Source organism: Eptatretus burgeri, chromosome 2 (assembly GCF_056783735.1).
Source record: "Eptatretus burgeri isolate ZD-2024b chromosome 2, Ebu_testis_v1, whole genome shotgun sequence".
Lineage (NCBI taxonomy): Eukaryota > Metazoa > Chordata > Myxini > Myxiniformes > Myxinidae > Eptatretus > Eptatretus burgeri.
This window is the reverse complement of record NC_140962.1, coordinates 39,047,482-39,066,887: the sequence shown is the minus strand read 5'-3', so window position 1 is coordinate 39,066,887 and position 19,406 is coordinate 39,047,482. Positions and strand designations below refer to the sequence as shown.

General features: G+C 47.0%; 1 protein-coding gene across 2 annotated transcripts in view; it reads left to right on the top strand.

The window, feature by feature from the left end:
* The first annotated feature begins 7,919 nt into the window (after positions 1–7,919).
* Positions 7,920–19,406, top strand: part of PPM1L (protein phosphatase, Mg2+/Mn2+ dependent 1L) — a 29,575-nt gene continuing 18,088 nt past the window's right edge. The window contains exons 1-2 of one of the 2 annotated variants that reach the window (XM_085853171.1): positions 18,292–18,512; positions 18,677–18,939. In XM_085853171.1, coding sequence (XP_085709297.1) covers positions 18,811–18,939 — 129 coding nt within the window. In that variant the 5' untranslated portion in view covers positions 18,292–18,512; positions 18,677–18,810. Of the gene's footprint in view, positions 8,038–18,291; positions 18,513–18,676; positions 18,940–19,406 lie in introns of those variants that run through there. The other variant, XM_085853182.1, reaches the window with a different exon arrangement.

The window sequence follows — 19,406 nt, the reverse complement described above, 5'->3', positions numbered from 1 at the left end:
CAAACTCCTGTCTTAACATAAACACCACCCAGACACATCCGGAGACAAACACTGTCCAGACATAACCACCGTCCGGATATGTCCAGAGACAGAGACAAACAGAGAGGGGAGGGAGAGTGAGAGCGGTGTGGGAGGAGGATGCTGCACACTAGACAGAGAGAGAGAGACAGAGATAGAGATAGAGATAGAGATATAAAAAATAAAAAGAGAAAGATATTTTGTTGCAGGCCGGGGGTCGGGTGAGAAGACCACCAGGAAGGGAGCTATCTCGGGTTCCCACCAGACTCCCTGGAATTGCAGGCCGTCGTACACGGACAATTCCTTGACACGGCGGGCCGCTAACCGACCGTGAACGCCAATAACTCAACCGGAACTGACGAGGCGGAACCGACAGTGCCGTCAACGGGCTGTCAAGTGTGGAGCACGAGGCGTGATTAAAAGGAGATGAGCGAAAGATAGTTCGTGTGGGCTGTCTTTGCTTATACACAACAGTGATGGAGCATGAATCACTCGCTCTGAATTGCGTGACACGGCAAGAGCATCCCCAGTGAGTGAACAATTCGCTCAGAAGGACGTAGCACGGTTCCGCTATCGACAATGGGTGCTCGGCAGGTGGCTTCAGCACTCATGCAAGAACTCCAATTAAATGGTTGATCAGGAATGATTGGCCAGGCTGTTGCTGCATTTCATATAAGATCCCTTTAACTTTAAAGCCAGTCTTCACTTCACTGCGCACGCAGCAGTTAATGAAATGAAATGAATTTGTGCAAATAATGACTTTATCCACAAAAGAGTTGCTGCTTAATGCAGAACAACCCTGGAGACATCACAAAGTTCAATTGCCCGTGAAATTCCAAATAGGCCCCATCCCATTTAGTGGGGCAACTTAGCTAAATATAGCATAACAATTATGCATTTTGTGAGGAAAGCAGCAAATTTGGCACACTAGTAGCCTATCATATTATGAACAGATTTGGATATTGGGCCATCTCAAATTCAGCCGCTGATGGCTGTCACAGCCATTTTCCACTGCCATCAAAAATTTTGAGATTGCCCAATATCCAAATCTGTTCATAATATGAGAGGCTACGAGTGTGCCAAATTTGCTGCTTTCCTCACAAAATGCACAATTGTTATGCTAAGTTTCCCCACTAATTCCTTATCTTCCTCAACGATCTCTCTGACTCTCCCTCCATCTCTCCCGTGGGCATGGTGGCGTCAGGTCAGTGTTGCCGCTCCTCCACCAGGGAACAGGAGTTATTCTCCATAGTGGTTGCTCAATGTAAAACAAAATTCAATTCAAAATGAGTTTAAAACCAATTACTTTTAATTTGGATGTGAGGGGTTCATCCGTTGTTCCCCTGGGGTTCAGATGACACTACTGACTACCGACGTTATGGTTGTGGGATTCTAATCACACCGACAAACCGACAGGTGGGTAGGGGATGAGAGGTCACCACGTCCGACCAAAATTTGAGTGAAGGTCGGTGGTTTAAAAGCTGCACGATCGTGGCTAAAGTGGAATAAGCTGAGCGGAGCTTAATGGGGGGCTCACTTCCAAATGATGGCGCCTTGGAGTTCCGTGCCCCATTTCCCCCCCCCCCACCCTTTCCATTGGCCATAAGATAGGTTCTCATTAATTTGCATTTTATGAACAAATAAACGGTGTGGGGAGAGGGGAAGAGAACACGACTGCACACACAACCGCACACGCCGACAAAATTAATTAAAACAAACCCAACATGCCCTCAGAACCTCGACGGAACTTAATTATTAAACTTAGTGCATTCACTCATAGAAAAACAAGAGGGAGAGCGAGAGACACGACAAATTAGAGAGAACCTGCTAGGCGGGCCACATGTTGGGTCAGTTAAACCTTTCGGCACCCTGGATGTGTCTTCGGATGCTCGTTGCATGCCACCGAACTGTGAAAGACCAAGTGGCAACCATCACATGGCAGGGAGGAATCAACCAGAGATTGCGAGGGCGATGACAATGTGTTAAGGACCTGCGGAGATCTTCCCGAAGCAGCAAGCTCCTACCACGAAACACCATAAGCATGAAGCACCATTTGCCAAGTTACACCCACCACCAAACCCTCAATTTTATTAGTTCTGGTGGGCAGGGTGGGCCACTGTGGTGGATATAGATCAGGCCGCGAGGCTTCAAGCCAGACTCCCTGGCTCGCAATGTTTGGGACGGGAGCCAATATTCTTTGATCACGCACGGTACACGGTCCTTGGTTGTAGCAGAAAATCACGAGACTGTCATGTTTCCAGTGCGTTGCAAACTTTTACACAGCTCTGCCATTTCTTGGGGAAGGGCAATTTGTGCAAGGGGTAGTGACTGGAAAATACATGAAGACGGATACACGGGGGACATCGCAGATTGTGGGGATAGGCCTTAGGAACAGACATTTGGGCGGAAAGACGAGCTTATGAACACGACTCAATATTGTCTCGTTAATTACAGCAATTACATCACACTTATGCTGACAAGCACGATGAAATAACTATTACACTGCAATCTGTTCCCCTTTTACCCCTAAGCCATTTCCGTAGCTATAAAATCATTCATCCATTCTGCCAATCTCGATGTGCCCCTTGATCCACAATCCTTCTTGGTACCTATACTATCAAATTCCAGGTTAAACGTATCTGCTGTTTTTGCTGCTACTACTTCTTTAGGGAGATTACCTTCCATGCATTACCGACTGTTTGAGTGAAAGATCCCTCCTTTACCACCATCCTACAGTGCCTTCAGAAAGTATTCACACCCCTGACTATCACATTTTGTTGTGTTTCAGCCTGAATTTAAAATGATTAAATTCAAATTTTTTTCCACCGATACACACAAAATACTCCACAATGACAAAGAGAAAACATGTTTTTTCAGAATTTTTTACAAATATATTGAAAATTCAGTTCAGAAATATGTAATTTACGTAAGTATTTAGCCTCCGCGTCAATACTTCTTAAAAGTAAATTTTCCGCGAGACGTAGCGCCTTCGGCAGCGATTACAGCTTCGAGTCTTCTTGGGTATGTCTGTATCAGCTTTGTACGTCAGGATTTGGGAATTTTTCTCCATTCTTCCTTGCAGATTTGCTCAAGTTCTGTCAATTTGGAGGGGGGAATATCGGTGAACAGCGATCTTCAAGTCTTTCCACAGATTCTCAATGGGATTCAAGTCTGGGTTTTGGCTGGGCCTCTCAAGGACTTTCACATTCTTGTTATGAAGCCATTCTTGGCTGTATGATTGGGGTCATTTTCCTGTTGGAACGTAAATCTTCGCCACAGTGTGAGGTCTTTTGCACTCTGAAGCAGGTTCTCAAGGATTTGCCTGTATTTAGCTCCATTCATTGTTCCCTCTATCCTTACAAGTTTCCCAGTCCCTGCCACTGAAAAGCATCCCAATTACATGATGCTGCCTTCACCGTGCTTCACAGTAGGGATAGTGTTAGATGAGTGATGAGCTGTGCTCGGTTTCTGCCCGACATAGCACTTTGCATTCATGCCAAAGAGTTAAATTTTCATCTCATCAGACCACAGAATCTTTTGCCTCATGCTCTGAGTCTTTCCCGTACCTTTTTGCAAACTCCACACATGCTGTCATGTGCTTCTTTTTTTTTTCTCAGGAGAGGCTTCATCTGGCCACTCTCCCAAAAGCCTCGATTTGTGAAGTGTTGCAGAGATTGTTGTCCTTCCAGCAGGTTCTCCCATCTCAGCTAAGAAACTCTGTAGTTCCGTCAGAGTGGTCATTGTGTTCTTGGTCACCTCCCTGACCAAGGTCCTTCTTGCTCGGTTGCTCAGTTTGGTTGGACGGCCAGCTCTAGGAAGAGTCTGGGTTGTTCCATAGTCTTTCAATTTCCTAATGACGGAGTTCACTGTGCTCTTGGGAACTTTCAACGCTCCAGACATTGTGTTGTACCGTTCCCCAGATCTATACCTCCTCACAATTCTATCTCGGAGTTCTAGGGACAGTTCCTTGGACTTCATCCGGTAGAGTTTCCGCTCGGACATGCACTGTCATCTGTGGGACGTTATATAGAAAGGTGTGTTTCTTTCTAAATCATGTCCAATTAATTGAATTGGCCACAGGTGGACTCCAATCAAGTTTTAGAGACATTTCAAGGATGATCAAAGGAAATTGGATGCACCTGAGCTCAATTTGGAGTGTCATAGCAAAGGGGTTGAACACTGTCTTATTGATGCAAGACATTTCAGTTTTTCATTTTAAATTATTTTGTTTAAAAAATTCTGAAAAGAAAATTGCACTTCGACCTTGTGGGCTATTTTGTGTAGATGAGTAACGACAAATTTATATGTAATCAATTTTAAATTCAGGCTGTAAAACACAACAAAATGTGAAAAAGTGAAGGGGTGTGAATACTTTCTGAAGGCACAGTCACTCTCCTCTTCCTTTCTCTAAGATGTGGCCACTGGTCCTGTCCCTGTTCATTTTCTGAGAAATTTCACTCATTACATCCGTCACGGAAGGTGGACGGTGGTTATGTTTTCACCCTTATCTGTCTGTTTGTTTGTCTATCAGTGAGCGAGGTATCTCAAAAAAGTTATCGACAGATTCGGACAAAACTTGGTGGACAGGTTTGATATGTGACAAGGACAAATTGCTTCGATTTTGCTGAAGATCTGGATCTAGATATGAGAATCCTTTCTCAATATTGCAAGTTCTGTTCTTTCATGTGGCAGTTTGGCTGCCCGGTAGCTCTCATTTCTTGGAGCGCAGTTGTGCCACTACACTGGTACTCATTTTGCCGACCTCAGAAGGATGACAGGCAAAGTCAACCCCCCTCCTGGTGTTGATTCAGCAACCAGTGGAGCTCAAACTCAGGACCCGAAAGTCCTAAGTCAGCCACCCTCACCACGAAGCCAACACCAGGCAATATTCCAAGTGATTCTTCACCAATGAGAGATAGGGCCAAAAACGATATAGCATGATATTTCAAAAAGTTGTGGACAGATTATAGCAAAACTTGGTGGATGGGTTATTCAGGTGACAAGAACAAGCAGATTAAATTTTGGTTCAGGTCCAGTTGCAGATCCACCCCATCAGTGGGATACATACGGAAAGCGTTCAGCCAGGCAGGGGTATGTGCTCTACCGAGTGCCGTTCTAGTTCTTCATAATACTCTCTAATTCACTGCTCAACCATGAACAAGTCTTGTCTCTTTTTGCCTCTAGCTGTACACCTCCCTGGAATAGACTTACTCTGTACACTGTGCATTTGTTCCTTGATGGTTCTCATTTCTCCAACGCCGAACGCTCTCGATTGGGAAATTGTCAAGAAACAATGTGGGAGAAATCTCTTCCTGTTTATTGGAAGCACATTACTTGCTGTTATTATTAAAAAAAAAAAAATTTTTTCAGAGAAATTGCACCCACTCATTCATTACACCAGCGTTCAATTCCATGAATGCCTGATTGCATCCTATTGTGGATGATAGTGATTTAAGAGTCTGAAATCCAGAAGGCAACATGATCTGTGTGTATGAGGCCAACACTGAACTCCGTGCATACGTTCAGCGACATCATTAATCATGAGATCGAACAGATTCAGGCTCAAAACAATTCCTTATGGAATTTAATTTTTTTTAACACCTCTTTCCAGAGATCACTGCTGCAAAAAGGACTTCCATAGATGGTTGTGTCCCAAATTTGAGTTGTCTCATATTTGATTTCAGACATAGTTCAGTTTAGAGCGACCGGATTGATTTCAGGGCTATAGATAGACGAAGCTACGAGGAGCGGTTGAGGGAGACTGGACTTTTGACTGAAGAAATAAGGCGATTTTGAGCGGATCTTCGAGACATGTTTAAAACGTTGAAGATCAATTGGTAAAATAGATGCTGGAAAGCTTTTTACCAGGTTGGAGAGTGACCGACCGCACAAGGGGGCATAGCTTGAGAGCAAATGAAAGGGGAGTTACCATGGTAGCAAGGCAGCAGGTATTTCGCAGAGTCATCAGTGGTGTTCTTGGGAAGGTGCTCGCAGCAGGGACAGTAGAACGGTTTGAAAATCCCATTTTGAGTTCAAATCCCATTTCGCTGTTGAATTAATACCAGGTGGGTTTGACTTTGCCTGTCATCCTGAGGTTGGCAGAATGAGTGGCAGCATGTTGGTACCCTGTGTTGGAGTGGTGAACTGTCCAGGATTGTACCCAATAGCCAAAGAAACTGCTTAGGTAGCACCGATGCTCTGCACAGAGCATGGTCCCAATGGATGGATGGATTGTCGATGTAGAGCAGGCTTGATGGGCCAATTGACCTCCTCCTGTCAATCATTCTTTGTGCAGCCGAAGCTTTTCTTGACGTTTTCCTGAAATTTTACACTTCTTGCACTCCAAGATAGTTTCAGAATAACTTTCTATCGCGCGATTAAGAGTAACTTTGATGTGTAAAACAAAATTAAATTATTTTTTCACCTCTAAGCCGTCCAGCCTGGGTTTGAATCCATACCCATCTATAAACTGTCATCCAGGTGTTTCCCAGGCAGGATGATTCATCAATGTGTGTGCCGTCTCTCGGATGGACGTTAAATGGATGTCCCGTCTGCCAGCATTCATTGGTGGACATTAAAGATCCCATGCTGTCCTTTGCGAAGAGTAGGCGAGCTATTGCCGGCACCGTAAGCAAATTTCAAATTCCTGACCTAACCAGCAGAGGGCATTGCATTCGCGGCCAGCCATGCCATCAGCCAATGATGCTACCCCGTAACCTTGTACTGCATATGGACGGAGAAGGAAGAAACCTTTGTTTTTGTTGGCTTTTTTTGTACTTCTTCACTGATTTTAAAGATAGGGGCCATATATTAAATACGTATGTAAACATGTAGGAAGTGAAGGTTTCTCCCTCATCTTCATCCAGGTGTCCTGCATACCTTTCAAGCAGGTAATACAAGCAGACTCATGCATGGCTGGCCTCTCACCCCGGTGCAGTGGAATCAATGCAATGGAAAAGTCACACATGGAATGTGCCTTACTATGTGGCGGACTGAAATGTGGCAGTAAAGCCCCCATGCTATTGCTGGTCCTGGTGGTGCAAGCATGTCCTGTTCAATGCCAAGTTCCACACACTGATGGTCCAAAGGGATCATTCCTGCACATGAGCATGTCACCAGGATAGCCAGTCATTCCTCGCAGTGGTTCATCAGAGAGAGAGAGAGAGAGAGAGAGAGAGAGAGAGAGAGAGAGAGAGAGAGAGAGAGAGAGAGAGAGAGAGAGAGAGAGAGAGAGAGAGAGGAAGGAGAGAAGAGTGGAGAGAGAGGGAGGAGAGGGGGGGGAGAGGGGAGAGGGGGGAGAGAGAGACAGAGACAGAGACAGAGACAGACAGACATATTCTTGTGTTTTTCACCTTTAAGACCCCTCTTGCCGAGTCCACAATCCTTTGTTCCTGCATGCTGCAGTGTGACAAACAGGGAAGAGAGGGACTTGTTTCGAAACAAACAACAAACCCTTTCTGTCCAGTCGGCTCAAATGGAAGCAAAACCTTGCATCTTGTCTCTGAAGTTCCATATTGCCCAGCATGAAAGACATGGAGTAAAGACACTTTTAAGCTCTTATAAAATCAAAAGATAACCTTGGAAACAATGTATGTACTAAGATTGAAAAATATCAAGAGGTAACAATGTCAATGCTTGTGCCAAATATATTCCACTCACGACTGAATTACATGAAGTACAACACCCATTACTGATTTGGGTTTGGACTGCGGAATACAGTAATGGAACAGACATTGCCCACTCCTTTGATAAGAATTTACTTTTGTATCCTTTCCAGTCCATGTGTGGAGGATGTCAGCCATTGGCTAATCAATCACATCATCCTTCAGTCTCCTCCTCCTCCTCCTCCTCCTTCTTCTTCCTTCATATGCAGCACAAGGCTGTGGGGTTGCATCATTGGTTGAGGGAGCGGATGTGCGGCTGATGCAGTGCCCTTGTCGGTTCGGGAATGGAATTTGGCCAGGATGCAAGCGACAGCTCATCTACTCACGGAGGACACCGTGGGATCTTTACATCTATGTATTTATTTTGCCAAATGCAAATTGTAATTCCAGATAAAAGATTATATGTGCATCTAATATTAAGTGTGTGTGTGTGTGTGTGTGTGTGTGTGTGTGTGTGTGTGTGTGTGTGTGTGTGTGTGTGTGTGTGTGTGTGTGTGTGTGTGTGTCCTTCGTAACTCCAAAACCATGAAGCCAAGCAGCATAATAAGGGAACTCCAAGGAAGTGCAAGAGTGAAAATTGGGTGTTTGGGTTAATTAAAACACCCCTTTTGAAGATAATTAATTAACGGCCTTCTTTAATTATATCCTTCATCAAGGCATCATCCTCGGTCAGAGCCTGAGTTAGCTCGCTCTCCCTTCTTGGGATCTCAATTCGCCATTTTTTTGGGCCTGCTCAATAATGCCTTGACTTGGAACAGGCCACAATGGTTTTTTAACGATAAAGCGCTCAATTTTTTTGTCCACTTTCTTCACTCATGTCATCAAATGCCTGATCTTCATACCTACGAATCGCTGGATACATCGCAATGCTTCTAAACGCCTGGAGACGCCAGTGTCCGTGCCTTTATTTCATTTCCACACATGCGATAAACTCGAGAATCTCGTCACTTGAGCCAAATTTAAAATTTTTAATTGCGGAATTTACCTTAGCAGGAGTACCAACTGATTAGAAAAAAGTGTTTATTTCGTCCAAAGCGGACATTGTTTGACATTCCAGGCATCTCCGGGTGGTGTTTGTTATGATCGATTGCGAATTGCTTGCCAAGCTATTCTGTACCTTATCAACCGTTTTGTTTGAGTGCTTCATTGAGTGTTTAATAGTGTTGGGCAGATCGATTCCAAAATACTCGATTCCAAACAATGGAATCGAAATGAATCGAGTAGTGAACCGGAATCGACATCGATTCCGAGTAATTCCTACTTCATAAAAAGAAGCGTTTTTGGGGGGGGGAATTTTTTTTCATCCCTGTTGGGAATGTTCCGGTTACACATGGCCTGGTAATGTATCGATTGAAAAGGAACATGCCCCTGAGACATCCCGTTTGCAATATAGCAGCAAAAACAAGTCACTTGCAAACTAAATACACCCCAAGGGTGTGTTCCATTTAAATGAATAGCAAGGTATTTGGAGTTGGACGGTAAAGCATACCGATTACTTTGCTGATGGACCGGTAGGCAGTACATACATCGAGTGATAAAGTTTTGACATGTCCGCTCAAAAGGTCCAGAAGTGCAGTTTGGAACTATTTCGGGAAGGGTAAAGAAGACAGTCCGAAAGCTGCATGCTCACTTTGTTCAATAGACATTGCTCATCAGTGTAATGTGTCTAATATGCCCAAAAATATTGAAAACCAAACACCAGAGAGAGTAGCTGTTAGTAGAGAGAGTAGCGGTTGAGAATGCAGATTCAAAGAAACCAAAGTCTGCAACAACAAGAAGTTTGCTTTCTCAATCGCCGATTTGAAAGCACTTTCATCCTGGGACGCTGCCTTTCCTTCCCCTCACGCTGTCCTCACTTCCCCCTCACGCTGTCCTCACTTCCCCCTCACGCTGCCTTCACTTCCCCTCACGCTACCTTCCCATCCCCTCACGCTGCCTTCACTTCCCCTCATGCTGCCTTCCCTTCCCCTCACGCTGTCCTCACTTCCCCTCACACTGCCTTCCCTTCCCCTCACGCTGTCCTCACTTCCCCCTCACGCTGTCCTCACTTCCCCTCACGCTGCCTTCACTTCCCCTCAGGCTACCTTCCCATCCCCTCACGCTGCCTTCACTTCCCCTCACGCTGCCTTCCCTTCCCCTCATGCTGCCTTCCCTTCCCTTCACGCTGCCTTCCCTTTCCCTCACGCTGTCCTCACTTCCCCCTCTTGCTGCCTTCCCTTCCCATCACGCTGTCCTCACTTCCCTCTCACGCTGCCTTCACTTCCCCTTATTCTGTCCTCACTTCCCCTCATGCTACCTTCCCATCCCCTCACACTGCCTTCACTTCCCCTCACGCCGCCTTCCCTTCCCCTCACGCTGTCCTCACTTCCCCTCACGCTGCCTTCCCTTCCCCTCACGCTGTCCTCACTTCCCCCTCATGCTGCCTTCCCTTCCCTTCACGCTGCCTTCCCTTCCCCCTCACGCTGCCTTTCCTTCCCCCTCATGCTGCCTTCCCTTCCCCTCATGCTGCCTTCCCTTCCCCTCATGCTGCCTTCCCATCCCCTCATGCTGCCTTCCCTTCATGCTGCCTTCCCTTCCCCTCATGCTGCCCTCCCTTCATGCTGCCTTCCCATCCCCTCACGCTGCCTTCCCTTCACGCTGCCTTCCCTTTACCCACCTCTCCTTCCTCCCCCGCCCCCTTCCTCTATCTACCTCCCCTCCTCCCTCTCCGTTCTCTCCTCTCTGTTCCTCCTCTCTCTCCCAGTATACCCGTGAGCGAAGCGTCGGGTGGTATTTGCTTGTTTATAAATGAAATTACGAGTATTTATCAGCTTTGTCTATCTGGACTAAGTCGTCGCCGATTTGAAAATTCCCATTTTTTGTAATTCCCATTTTTTTGTAATTCCCATTTTCATAACAAAACACAAACCTGGTGTTGGCTGAACCGTGAAGGTGGTTCACTTAATATCTTATGGGTGTTGAGTTCGAGCCCCTACCGTTGAATTAACACCAAGCAGGTTGACTCAGCCTGTCATCCTGAGGTTGGCAAAATGAGTACCAGTGTACTGGTTACAGCCGTGTGATCAATAAATGATGCAACCAGCAGCCTGCATACGAATAAATAAATAATTACAAAACATCGGAGAGTAGATGAAGCAAAGTAAAGAAGTAGTGTACACGGGAGATGATGAAAGTAGTGTACACGGGAGAAGATGAAAGTAGTGTACACGGGAGAAGATGAAAGTCGTGTGCACAGGAGACGATGAAAGTCGTGTACATGGGAGATGATGAAAGTCGTGTTCACGGGAGATGATGAAAGTAGTGTACACGGGAGATGATGAAAGTCGTGTGCACGGGAGATGATGAAAGTCGTGTACACGGGAGATGATGAAAGTCGTGTGCATGGGAGATGATGAAAGTCGTGTACACGGGAGATGATGAAAGTCGTGTACACGGGAGATGATGAAAGTCGTGTACACGGGAGATGATGAAAGTCGTGTGCATGGGAGATGATGAAAGTCGTGTACACGGGAGATGATGAAAGTCGTGTACACGGGAGATGATGAAAGTCGTGTGCACGGGAGATGATGAAAGTCGTGTACACAGGAGATGATGAAAGTCGTGTGCACGGGAGATGATGAAAGTCGTGTACACGGGACATGATGAAAGTCGTGTACACAGGAGATGATGAAAGTCGTGTGCACGGGAGATGATGAAAGTCGTGTACACGGGAGATGATGAAAGTCGTGTACACAGGAGATGATGAAAGTCGTGTACACGGGACATGATGAAAGTCGTGTACACAGGAGATGATGAAAGTCGTGTGCACGGGAGATGATGAAAGTAGTGTACACGGGAGATGATGAAAGTCGTGTACACAGGAGATGATGAAAGTCGTGTGCACGGGAGATGATGAAAGTCGTGTACACGGGAGATGATGAAAGTCGTGTGCATGGGAGATGATGAAAGTCGTGTACACGGGAGATGATGAAAGTCGTGTACACAGGAGATGATGAAAGTCGTGTACACAGGAGATGATGAAAGTCGTGTGCACGGGAGATGATGAAAGTCGTGTACATGGGAGATGATGAAAGTCGTGTGCACGGGAGATGATGAAAGTCGTGTGCACGGGAGATGATGAAAGTCGTGTACATGGGAGATGATGAAAGTCGTGTGCACGGGAGATGATGAAAGTCGTGTGCACGGGAGATGATGAAAGTCGTGTGCACGGGAGAAGATGAAAGTCGTGTGCACAGGAGATGATGAAAGTCGTGTACACGGGAGATGATAAAAGTCGTGTACACAGGAGATGATGAAAGTCGTGTGCACGGGAGATGATGAAAGTCGTGTACACGGGACATGATGAAAGTCGTGTACACAGGAGATGATGAAAGTCGTGTGCACGGGAGATGATGAAAGTCGTGTACACAGGAGATGATGAAAGTCGTGTACACAGGAGATGATGAAAGTCGTGTGCACGGGAGATGATGAAAGTCGTGTACACGGGAGATGATGAAAGTCGTGTGCATGGGAGATGATGAAAGTCGTGTGCACGGGAGATGATGAAAGTCGTGTACACAGGAGATGATGAAAGTCGTGTGCACGGGAGATGATGAAAGTCGTGTACATGGGAGATGATGAAAGTCGTGTACACGGGAGATGATGAAAGTCGTGTGCACGGGAGATGATGAAAGTCGTGTACATGGGAGATGATGAAAGTCGTGTGCACGGGAGATGATGAAAGTCGTGTACATGGGAGATGATGAAAGTCGTGTACACGGGAGATGATGAAAGTCGTGTGCACAGGAGAAGATGAAAGTCGTGTGCACGGGAGATGATGAAAGTCGTGTGCACGGGAGAAGATGAAAGTCGTGTGCACAGGAGAAGATGAAAGTCGTGTGCACGGGAGAAGATGAAAGTCGTGTGCACAGGAGAAGATGAAAGTCGTGTGCACAGGAGAAGATGAAAGTCGTGTGCACAGGAGATGATGAAAGTCGTGTGCATGGGAGATGATGAAAGTCGTGTGCACGGGAGATGATGAAAGTCGTGTACACAGGAGATGATGAAAGTCGTGTGCACGGGAGATGATGAAAGTCGTGTACACGGGAGATGATGAAAGTCGTGTGCACGGGAGATGATGAAAGTCGTGTACACGGGAGATGATGAAAGTCGTGTACACGGGAGATGATGAAAGTCGTGTGCACGGGAGATGATGAAAGTCGTGTACATGGGAGATGATGAAAGTCGTGTGCACGGGAGATGATGAAAGTCGTGTACATGGGAGATGATGAAAGTCGTGTACACGGGAGATGATGAAAGTCGTGTGCACAGGAGAAGATGAAAGTCGTGTGCACGGGAGATGATGAAAGTCGTGTGCACGGGAGAAGATGAAAGTCGTGTGCACAGGAGAAGATGAAAGTCGTGTGCACGGGAGAAGATGAAAGTCGTGTGCACAGGAGAAGATGAAAGTCGTGTGCACAGGAGAAGATGAAAGTCGTGTGCACAGGAGATGATGAAAGTCGTGTGCACGGGAGATGATGAAAGTCGTGTGCACGGGAGATGATGAAAGTCGTGTACATGGGAGATGATGAAAGTCGTGTGCACGGGAGATGATGAAAGTCGTGTGCACGGGAGAAGATGAAAGTCGTGTGCACAGGAGAAGATGAAAGTCGTGTGCACGGGAGAAGATGAAAGTCGTGTGCACAGGAGAAGATGAAAGTCGTGTGCACAGGAGAAGATGAAAGTCGTGTGCACAGGAGAAGATGAAAGTCGTGTGCACAGGAGATGATGAAAGTCGTGTGCACGGGAGATGATGAAAGTCGTGTGCACGGGAGATGATGAAAGTCGTGTACATGGGAGATGATGAAAGTCGTGTGCACGGGAGATGATGAAAGTCGTGTACATGGGAGATGATGAAAGTCGTGTGCACGGGAGATGATGAAAGTCGTGTGCACAGGAGATGATGAAAGTCGTGTGCACGGGAGATGATGAAAGTCGTGTACACGGGAGATGATGAAAGTCGTGTGCACGGGAGATGATGAAAGTCGTGTACACGGGAGATGATGAAAGTCGTGTACACGGGAGATGATGAAAGTCGTGTGCACGGGAGATGATGAAAGTCGTGTACATGGGAGATGATGAAAGTCGTGTGCACGGGAGATGATGAAAGTCGTGTACATGGGAGATGATGAAAGTCGTGTGCACGGGAGATGATGAAAGTCGTGTGCACGGGAGATGATGAAAGTCGTGTGCACGGGAGAAGATGAAAGTCGTGTGCACAGGAGATGATGAAAGTCGTGTACACGGGAGATGATAAAAGTCGTGTACACAGGAGATGATGAAAGTCGTGTGCACGGGAGATGATGAAAGTCGTGTACACGGGACATGATGAAAGTCGTGTACACAGGAGATGATGAAAGTCGTGTGCACGGGAGATGATGAAAGTCGTGTACACAGGAGATGATGAAAGTCGTGTACACAGGAGATGATGAAAGTCGTGTGCACGGGAGATGATGAAAGTCGTGTACACGGGAGATGATGAAAGTCGTGTGCATGGGAGATGATGAAAGTCGTGTGCACGGGAGATGATAAAAGTCGTGTACACAGGAGATGATGAAAGTCGTGTGCACGGGAGATGATGAAAGTCGTGTACACGGGACATGATGAAAGTCGTGTACACAGGAGATGATGAAAGTCGTGTGCACGGGAGATGATGAAAGTCGTGTACACGGGAGATGATGAAAGTCGTGTACACAGGAGATGATGAAAGTCGTGTGCACGGGAGATGATGAAAGTCGTGTACACGGGAGATGATGAAAGTCGTGTGCATGGGAGATGATGAAAGTCGTGTACACGGGAGATGATGAAAGTCGTGTGCACGGGAGATGATGAAAGTCGTGTACACAGGAGATGATGAAAGTCGTGTGCAGGGGAGATGATGAAAGTCGTGTACACGGGACATGATGAAAGTCGTGTACACAGGAGATGATGAAAGTCGTGTGCACGGGAGATGATGAAAGTCGTGTACACGGGAGATGATGAAAGTCGTGTACACAGGAGATGATGAAAGTCGTGTGCACGGGAGATGATGAAAGTCGTGTACACGGGAGATGATGAAAGTCGTGTGCATGGGAGATGATGAAAGTCGTGTACACGGGAGATGATGAAAGTCGTGTACACAGGAGATGATGAAAGTCGTGTGCACGGGAGATGATGAAAGTCGTGTACATGGGAGATGATGAAAGTCGTGTACACGGGAGATGATGAAAGTCGTGTGCACGGGAGATGATGAAAGTCGTGTACATGGGAGATGATGAAAGTCGTGTGCACGGGAGATGATGAAAGTCGTGTACATGGGAGATGATGAAAGTCGTGTACACGGGAGATGATGAAAGTCGTGTGCACAGGAGAAGATGAAAGTCGTGTGCACGGGAGATGATGAAAGTCGTGTGCACGGGAGAAGATGAAAGTCGTGTGCACAGGAGAAGATGAAAGTCGTGTGCACAGGAGAAGATGAAAGTCGTGTGCACAGGAGAAGATGAAAGTCGTGTGCACAGGAGAAGATGAAAGTCGTGTGCACAGGAGATGATGAAAGTCGTGTACACGGGAGATGATGAAAGTCGTGTGCACGGGAGATGATGAAAGTCGTGTGCACGGGAGATGATGAAAGTCGTGTACATGGGAGATGATGAAAGTCGTGTACATGGGAGATGATGAAAGTCGTGTGCACAGGAGAAGATGAAAGTCGTGTGCACAGGAGATGATGAAAGTCGTGTGCACAGGAGAAGATGAAAGTCGTGTGCACAGGAGAAGATGAAAGTCGTGTGCACAGGAGAAGATGAAAGTCGTGTGCACAGGAGAAGATGAAAGTCGTGTGCACAGGAGAAGATGAAAGTCGTGTGCACAGCAGAAGATGAAAGTCGTGTGCACAGGAGAAGATGAAAGTCGTGTGCACAGGAGAAGATGAAAGTCGTGTGCACAGGAGATGATGAAAGTCGTGTACACGGGAGATGATGAAAGTCGTGTGCACAGGAGAAGATGAAAGTCGTGTGCACAGGAGATGATGAAAGTCGTGTACACGGGAGATGTTGAAAGTCGTGTGTACAGGACATGATGAAAGTCGTGTACACGGGAGATGATGAAAGTCGTGTGCATGGGAGATGATGAAAGTCGTGTGTACAGGACATGATGAAAGTCGTGTACACGGGAGATGATGAAAGTCGTGTACACAGGAGATGATGAAAGTCGTGTGCACGGGAGATGATGAAAGTCGTGTGCACGGGAGATGATGAAAGTCGTGTGCACGGGAGATGATGAAAGTCGTGTGCACGGGAGATGATGAAAGTCGTGTGCACGGGAGATGATGAAAGTCGTGTGCACGGGAGATGATGAAAGTCGTGTACATGGGAGATGATGAAAGTCGTGTGCACGGGAGATGATGAAAGTCGTGTACACAGGAGATGATGAAAGTCGTGTGCACGGGAGATGATGAAAGTCGTGTACACGGGAGATGATGAAAGTCGTGTGCATGGGAGATGATGAAAGTCGTGTGCACGGGAGATGATAAAAGTCGTGTACACAGGAGATGATGAAAGTCGTGTGCACGGGAGATGATGAAAGTCGTGTACACGGGACATGATGAAAGTCGTGTACACAGGAGATGATGAAAGTCGTGTGCACGGGAGATGATGAAAGTCGTGTACACGGGAGATGATGAAAGTCGTGTACACGGGAGATGATGAAAGTCGTGTGCACGGGAGATGATGAAAGTCGTGTACACGGGAGATGATGAAAGTCGTGTGCATGGGAGATGATGAAAGTCGTGTACACGGGAGATGATGAAAGTCGTGTACACAGGAGATGATGAAAGTCGTGTGCACGGGAGATGATGAAAGTCGTGTACACGGGAGATGATGAAAGTCGTGTACACGGGAGATGATGAAAGTCGTGTGCACGGGAGATGATGAAAGTCGTGTGCACGGGAGATGATGAAAGTCGTGTACACGGGAGATGATGAAAGTCGTGTGCACAGGAGAAGATGAAAGTCGTGTGCACAGGAGATGATGAAAGTCGTGTGCACAGGAGAAGATGAAAGTCGTGTGCACAGGAGAAGATGAAAGTCGTGTGCACAGGAGAAGATGAAAGTCGTGTGCACAGGAGAAGATGAAAGTCGTGTGCACAGGAGAAGATGAAAGTCGTGTGCACAGCAGAAGATGAAAGTCGTGTGCACAGGAGAAGATGAAAGTCGTGTGCACAGGAGAAGATGAAAGTCGTGTGCACAGGAGATGATGAAAGTCGTGTACACGGGAGATGATGAAAGTCGTGTGCACAGGAGAAGATGAAAGTCGTGTGCACAGGAGATGATGAAAGTCGTGTACACGGGAGATGATGAAAGTCGTGTGTACAGGACATGATGAAAGTCGTGTACACGGGAGATGATGAAAGTCGTGTGCATGGGAGATGATGAAAGTCGTGTGCATGGGAGATGATGAAAGTCGTGTGTACAGGACATGATGAAAGTCGTGTACACGGGAGATGATGAAAGTCGTGTACACAGGAGATGATGAAAGTCGTGTGCACGGGAGATGATGAAAGTCGTGTACACGGGAGATGATGAAAGTCGTGTGCATGGGAGATGATGAAAGTCGTGTGCATGGGAGATGATGAAAGTCGTGTACACGGGAGATGATGAAAGTCGTGTACATGGGAGATGATGAAAGTCGTGTACACAGGAGATGATGAAAGTCGTGTGCACGGGAGATGATGAAAGTCGTGTACACGGGAGATGATGAAAGTCGTGTGCATGGGAGATGATGAAAGTCGTGTACACGGGAGATGATGAAAGTCGTGTGTACAGGACATGATGAAAGTCGTGTGCACAGGAGATGATGAAAGTCGTGCACACGGGAGATGATGAAAGTCGTGTGTACAGGACATGATGAAAGTCGTGTACACGGGAGATGATGAAAGTCGTGTGCATGGGAGATGATGAAAGTCGTGTGCACGGGAGATGATGAAAGTCGTGTGTACAGGACATGATGAAAGTCGTGTACACGGGAGATGATGAAAGTCGTGTACACAGGAGATGATGAAAGTCGTGTGCACGGGAGATGATGAAAGTCGTGTACACGGGAGATGATGAAAGTCGTGTGCATGGGAGATGATGAAAGTCGTGTGCACGGGAGATGATGAAAGTCGTGTACACAGGAGATGATGAAAGTCGTGTGCACGGGAGATGATGAAAGTCGTGTACACGGGAGATGATGAAAGTCGTGTACACGGGAGATGATGAAAGTCGTGTACACGGGACATGATGAAAGTCGTGTGTACAGGACATGATGAAAGTCGTGTGCACAGGAGATGATGAAAGTCGTGTACACAGGAGAAGTGAAAGTCGTGTACACGGGAGATGGTGTAATTTGCCCTCCTTCTCAAGGTTCTCCCCCATTACTGCCCATTCAAACCAGCATTTTGAACCCTCTTGGTCCTTAAATCTGGAAATATTCAAATTATGGCCAAAACGACTTCGCTGGGTTTTGTGTCCCACATTGACTGGTCCACCACCACCACGGTGTGGTGTTGGTTAAAACCACCAGAGGGCGCCGATCGATCACAGGAATGTTCACGTGTACACAAAGCACGTCATCATTTCGCCACAACGTGCACACTGTTGTCCCTCCTCCGTGCTTGTTGGCTTGAGCCCACTCCGGATTCGATTCCCGACCCGACTGTGGCGATTGTTTGGTGATTGGCAGACAAGGCGTACTGCGTCACGTCCCTCGAGGCTCGGACGCACCTGAAGCCTGCTGTCCTATCGGCTTGCATTCGGCGGTGGACGTTAAAGATCCCACGGTGTGTTTTACGAAGACCATGGCGGTCCGACATATGCATTCGCTCACGACGTCGAGCACTTTTTAATAAGCGTTTTATATATCTGTCATGAAATCGAAACAAACGGCTCGTTTGTGACTCGTGGGTTTATTTTCCCGCCCATTTTAACCTCCTCCCCCCTCCAGCGGCCAAACTACCTCATCCTTGCAGTTTCCAAACCGGAAGCCGCCGATTCCCGAATGCTTGTCTGACTTTCGAGGAGCTCGGTCCGGACGTGCTGCACCTGTCCCTGAGATAGCACGCCGACGTCCACATCTCGATGTGGGTCCCGTTGTCCGCCCTCCTAGCCCTGGTGTACCGCTTCTTCCGTTGCCTATTGTGTCGTCCCGAGGCGCCGCCACTTGTGCTGTTTGCAGTGGGCTTGTGGGCTCTCAGTTACTGCGGACAGGTATTTCCTCTTGTACTCGCGTCTGCACCTTCGTCTACTTAGTACGTACGTTTGTCTAACGTCGGTGACTGTTGATGATCTTGGATCTGTACGTCCCACCGAATTGTGATCGTCTTCGACCCTTTTAGTGACGTGTTTATAAACGTTTTGCGATAGTCTATCTATAATTCCAGCAATCTCTGTGTGTCTGTCTCTCTGTCTGTCTGTCTGCGACCGCCGTTTCTCGACAGCCACTGGTCCGATCTAATTGAACCTTGCCAGGTGTATTGCTGGGGTCCTGTGGATGTGCCTTATCAAGGTTTGATATTAATCGGACAAGTGGTTCCCAAGTTATGGCCATTTATTTACCAAACCAATGACAGGACACGGTGCTATGACGTCACAATTGAAGTGACAATTCTTCTTCTTGGTTTTTTATTTTTATTATTTTTTTTTTTTGCACGTACGGCCACGCACGTACCGGCACA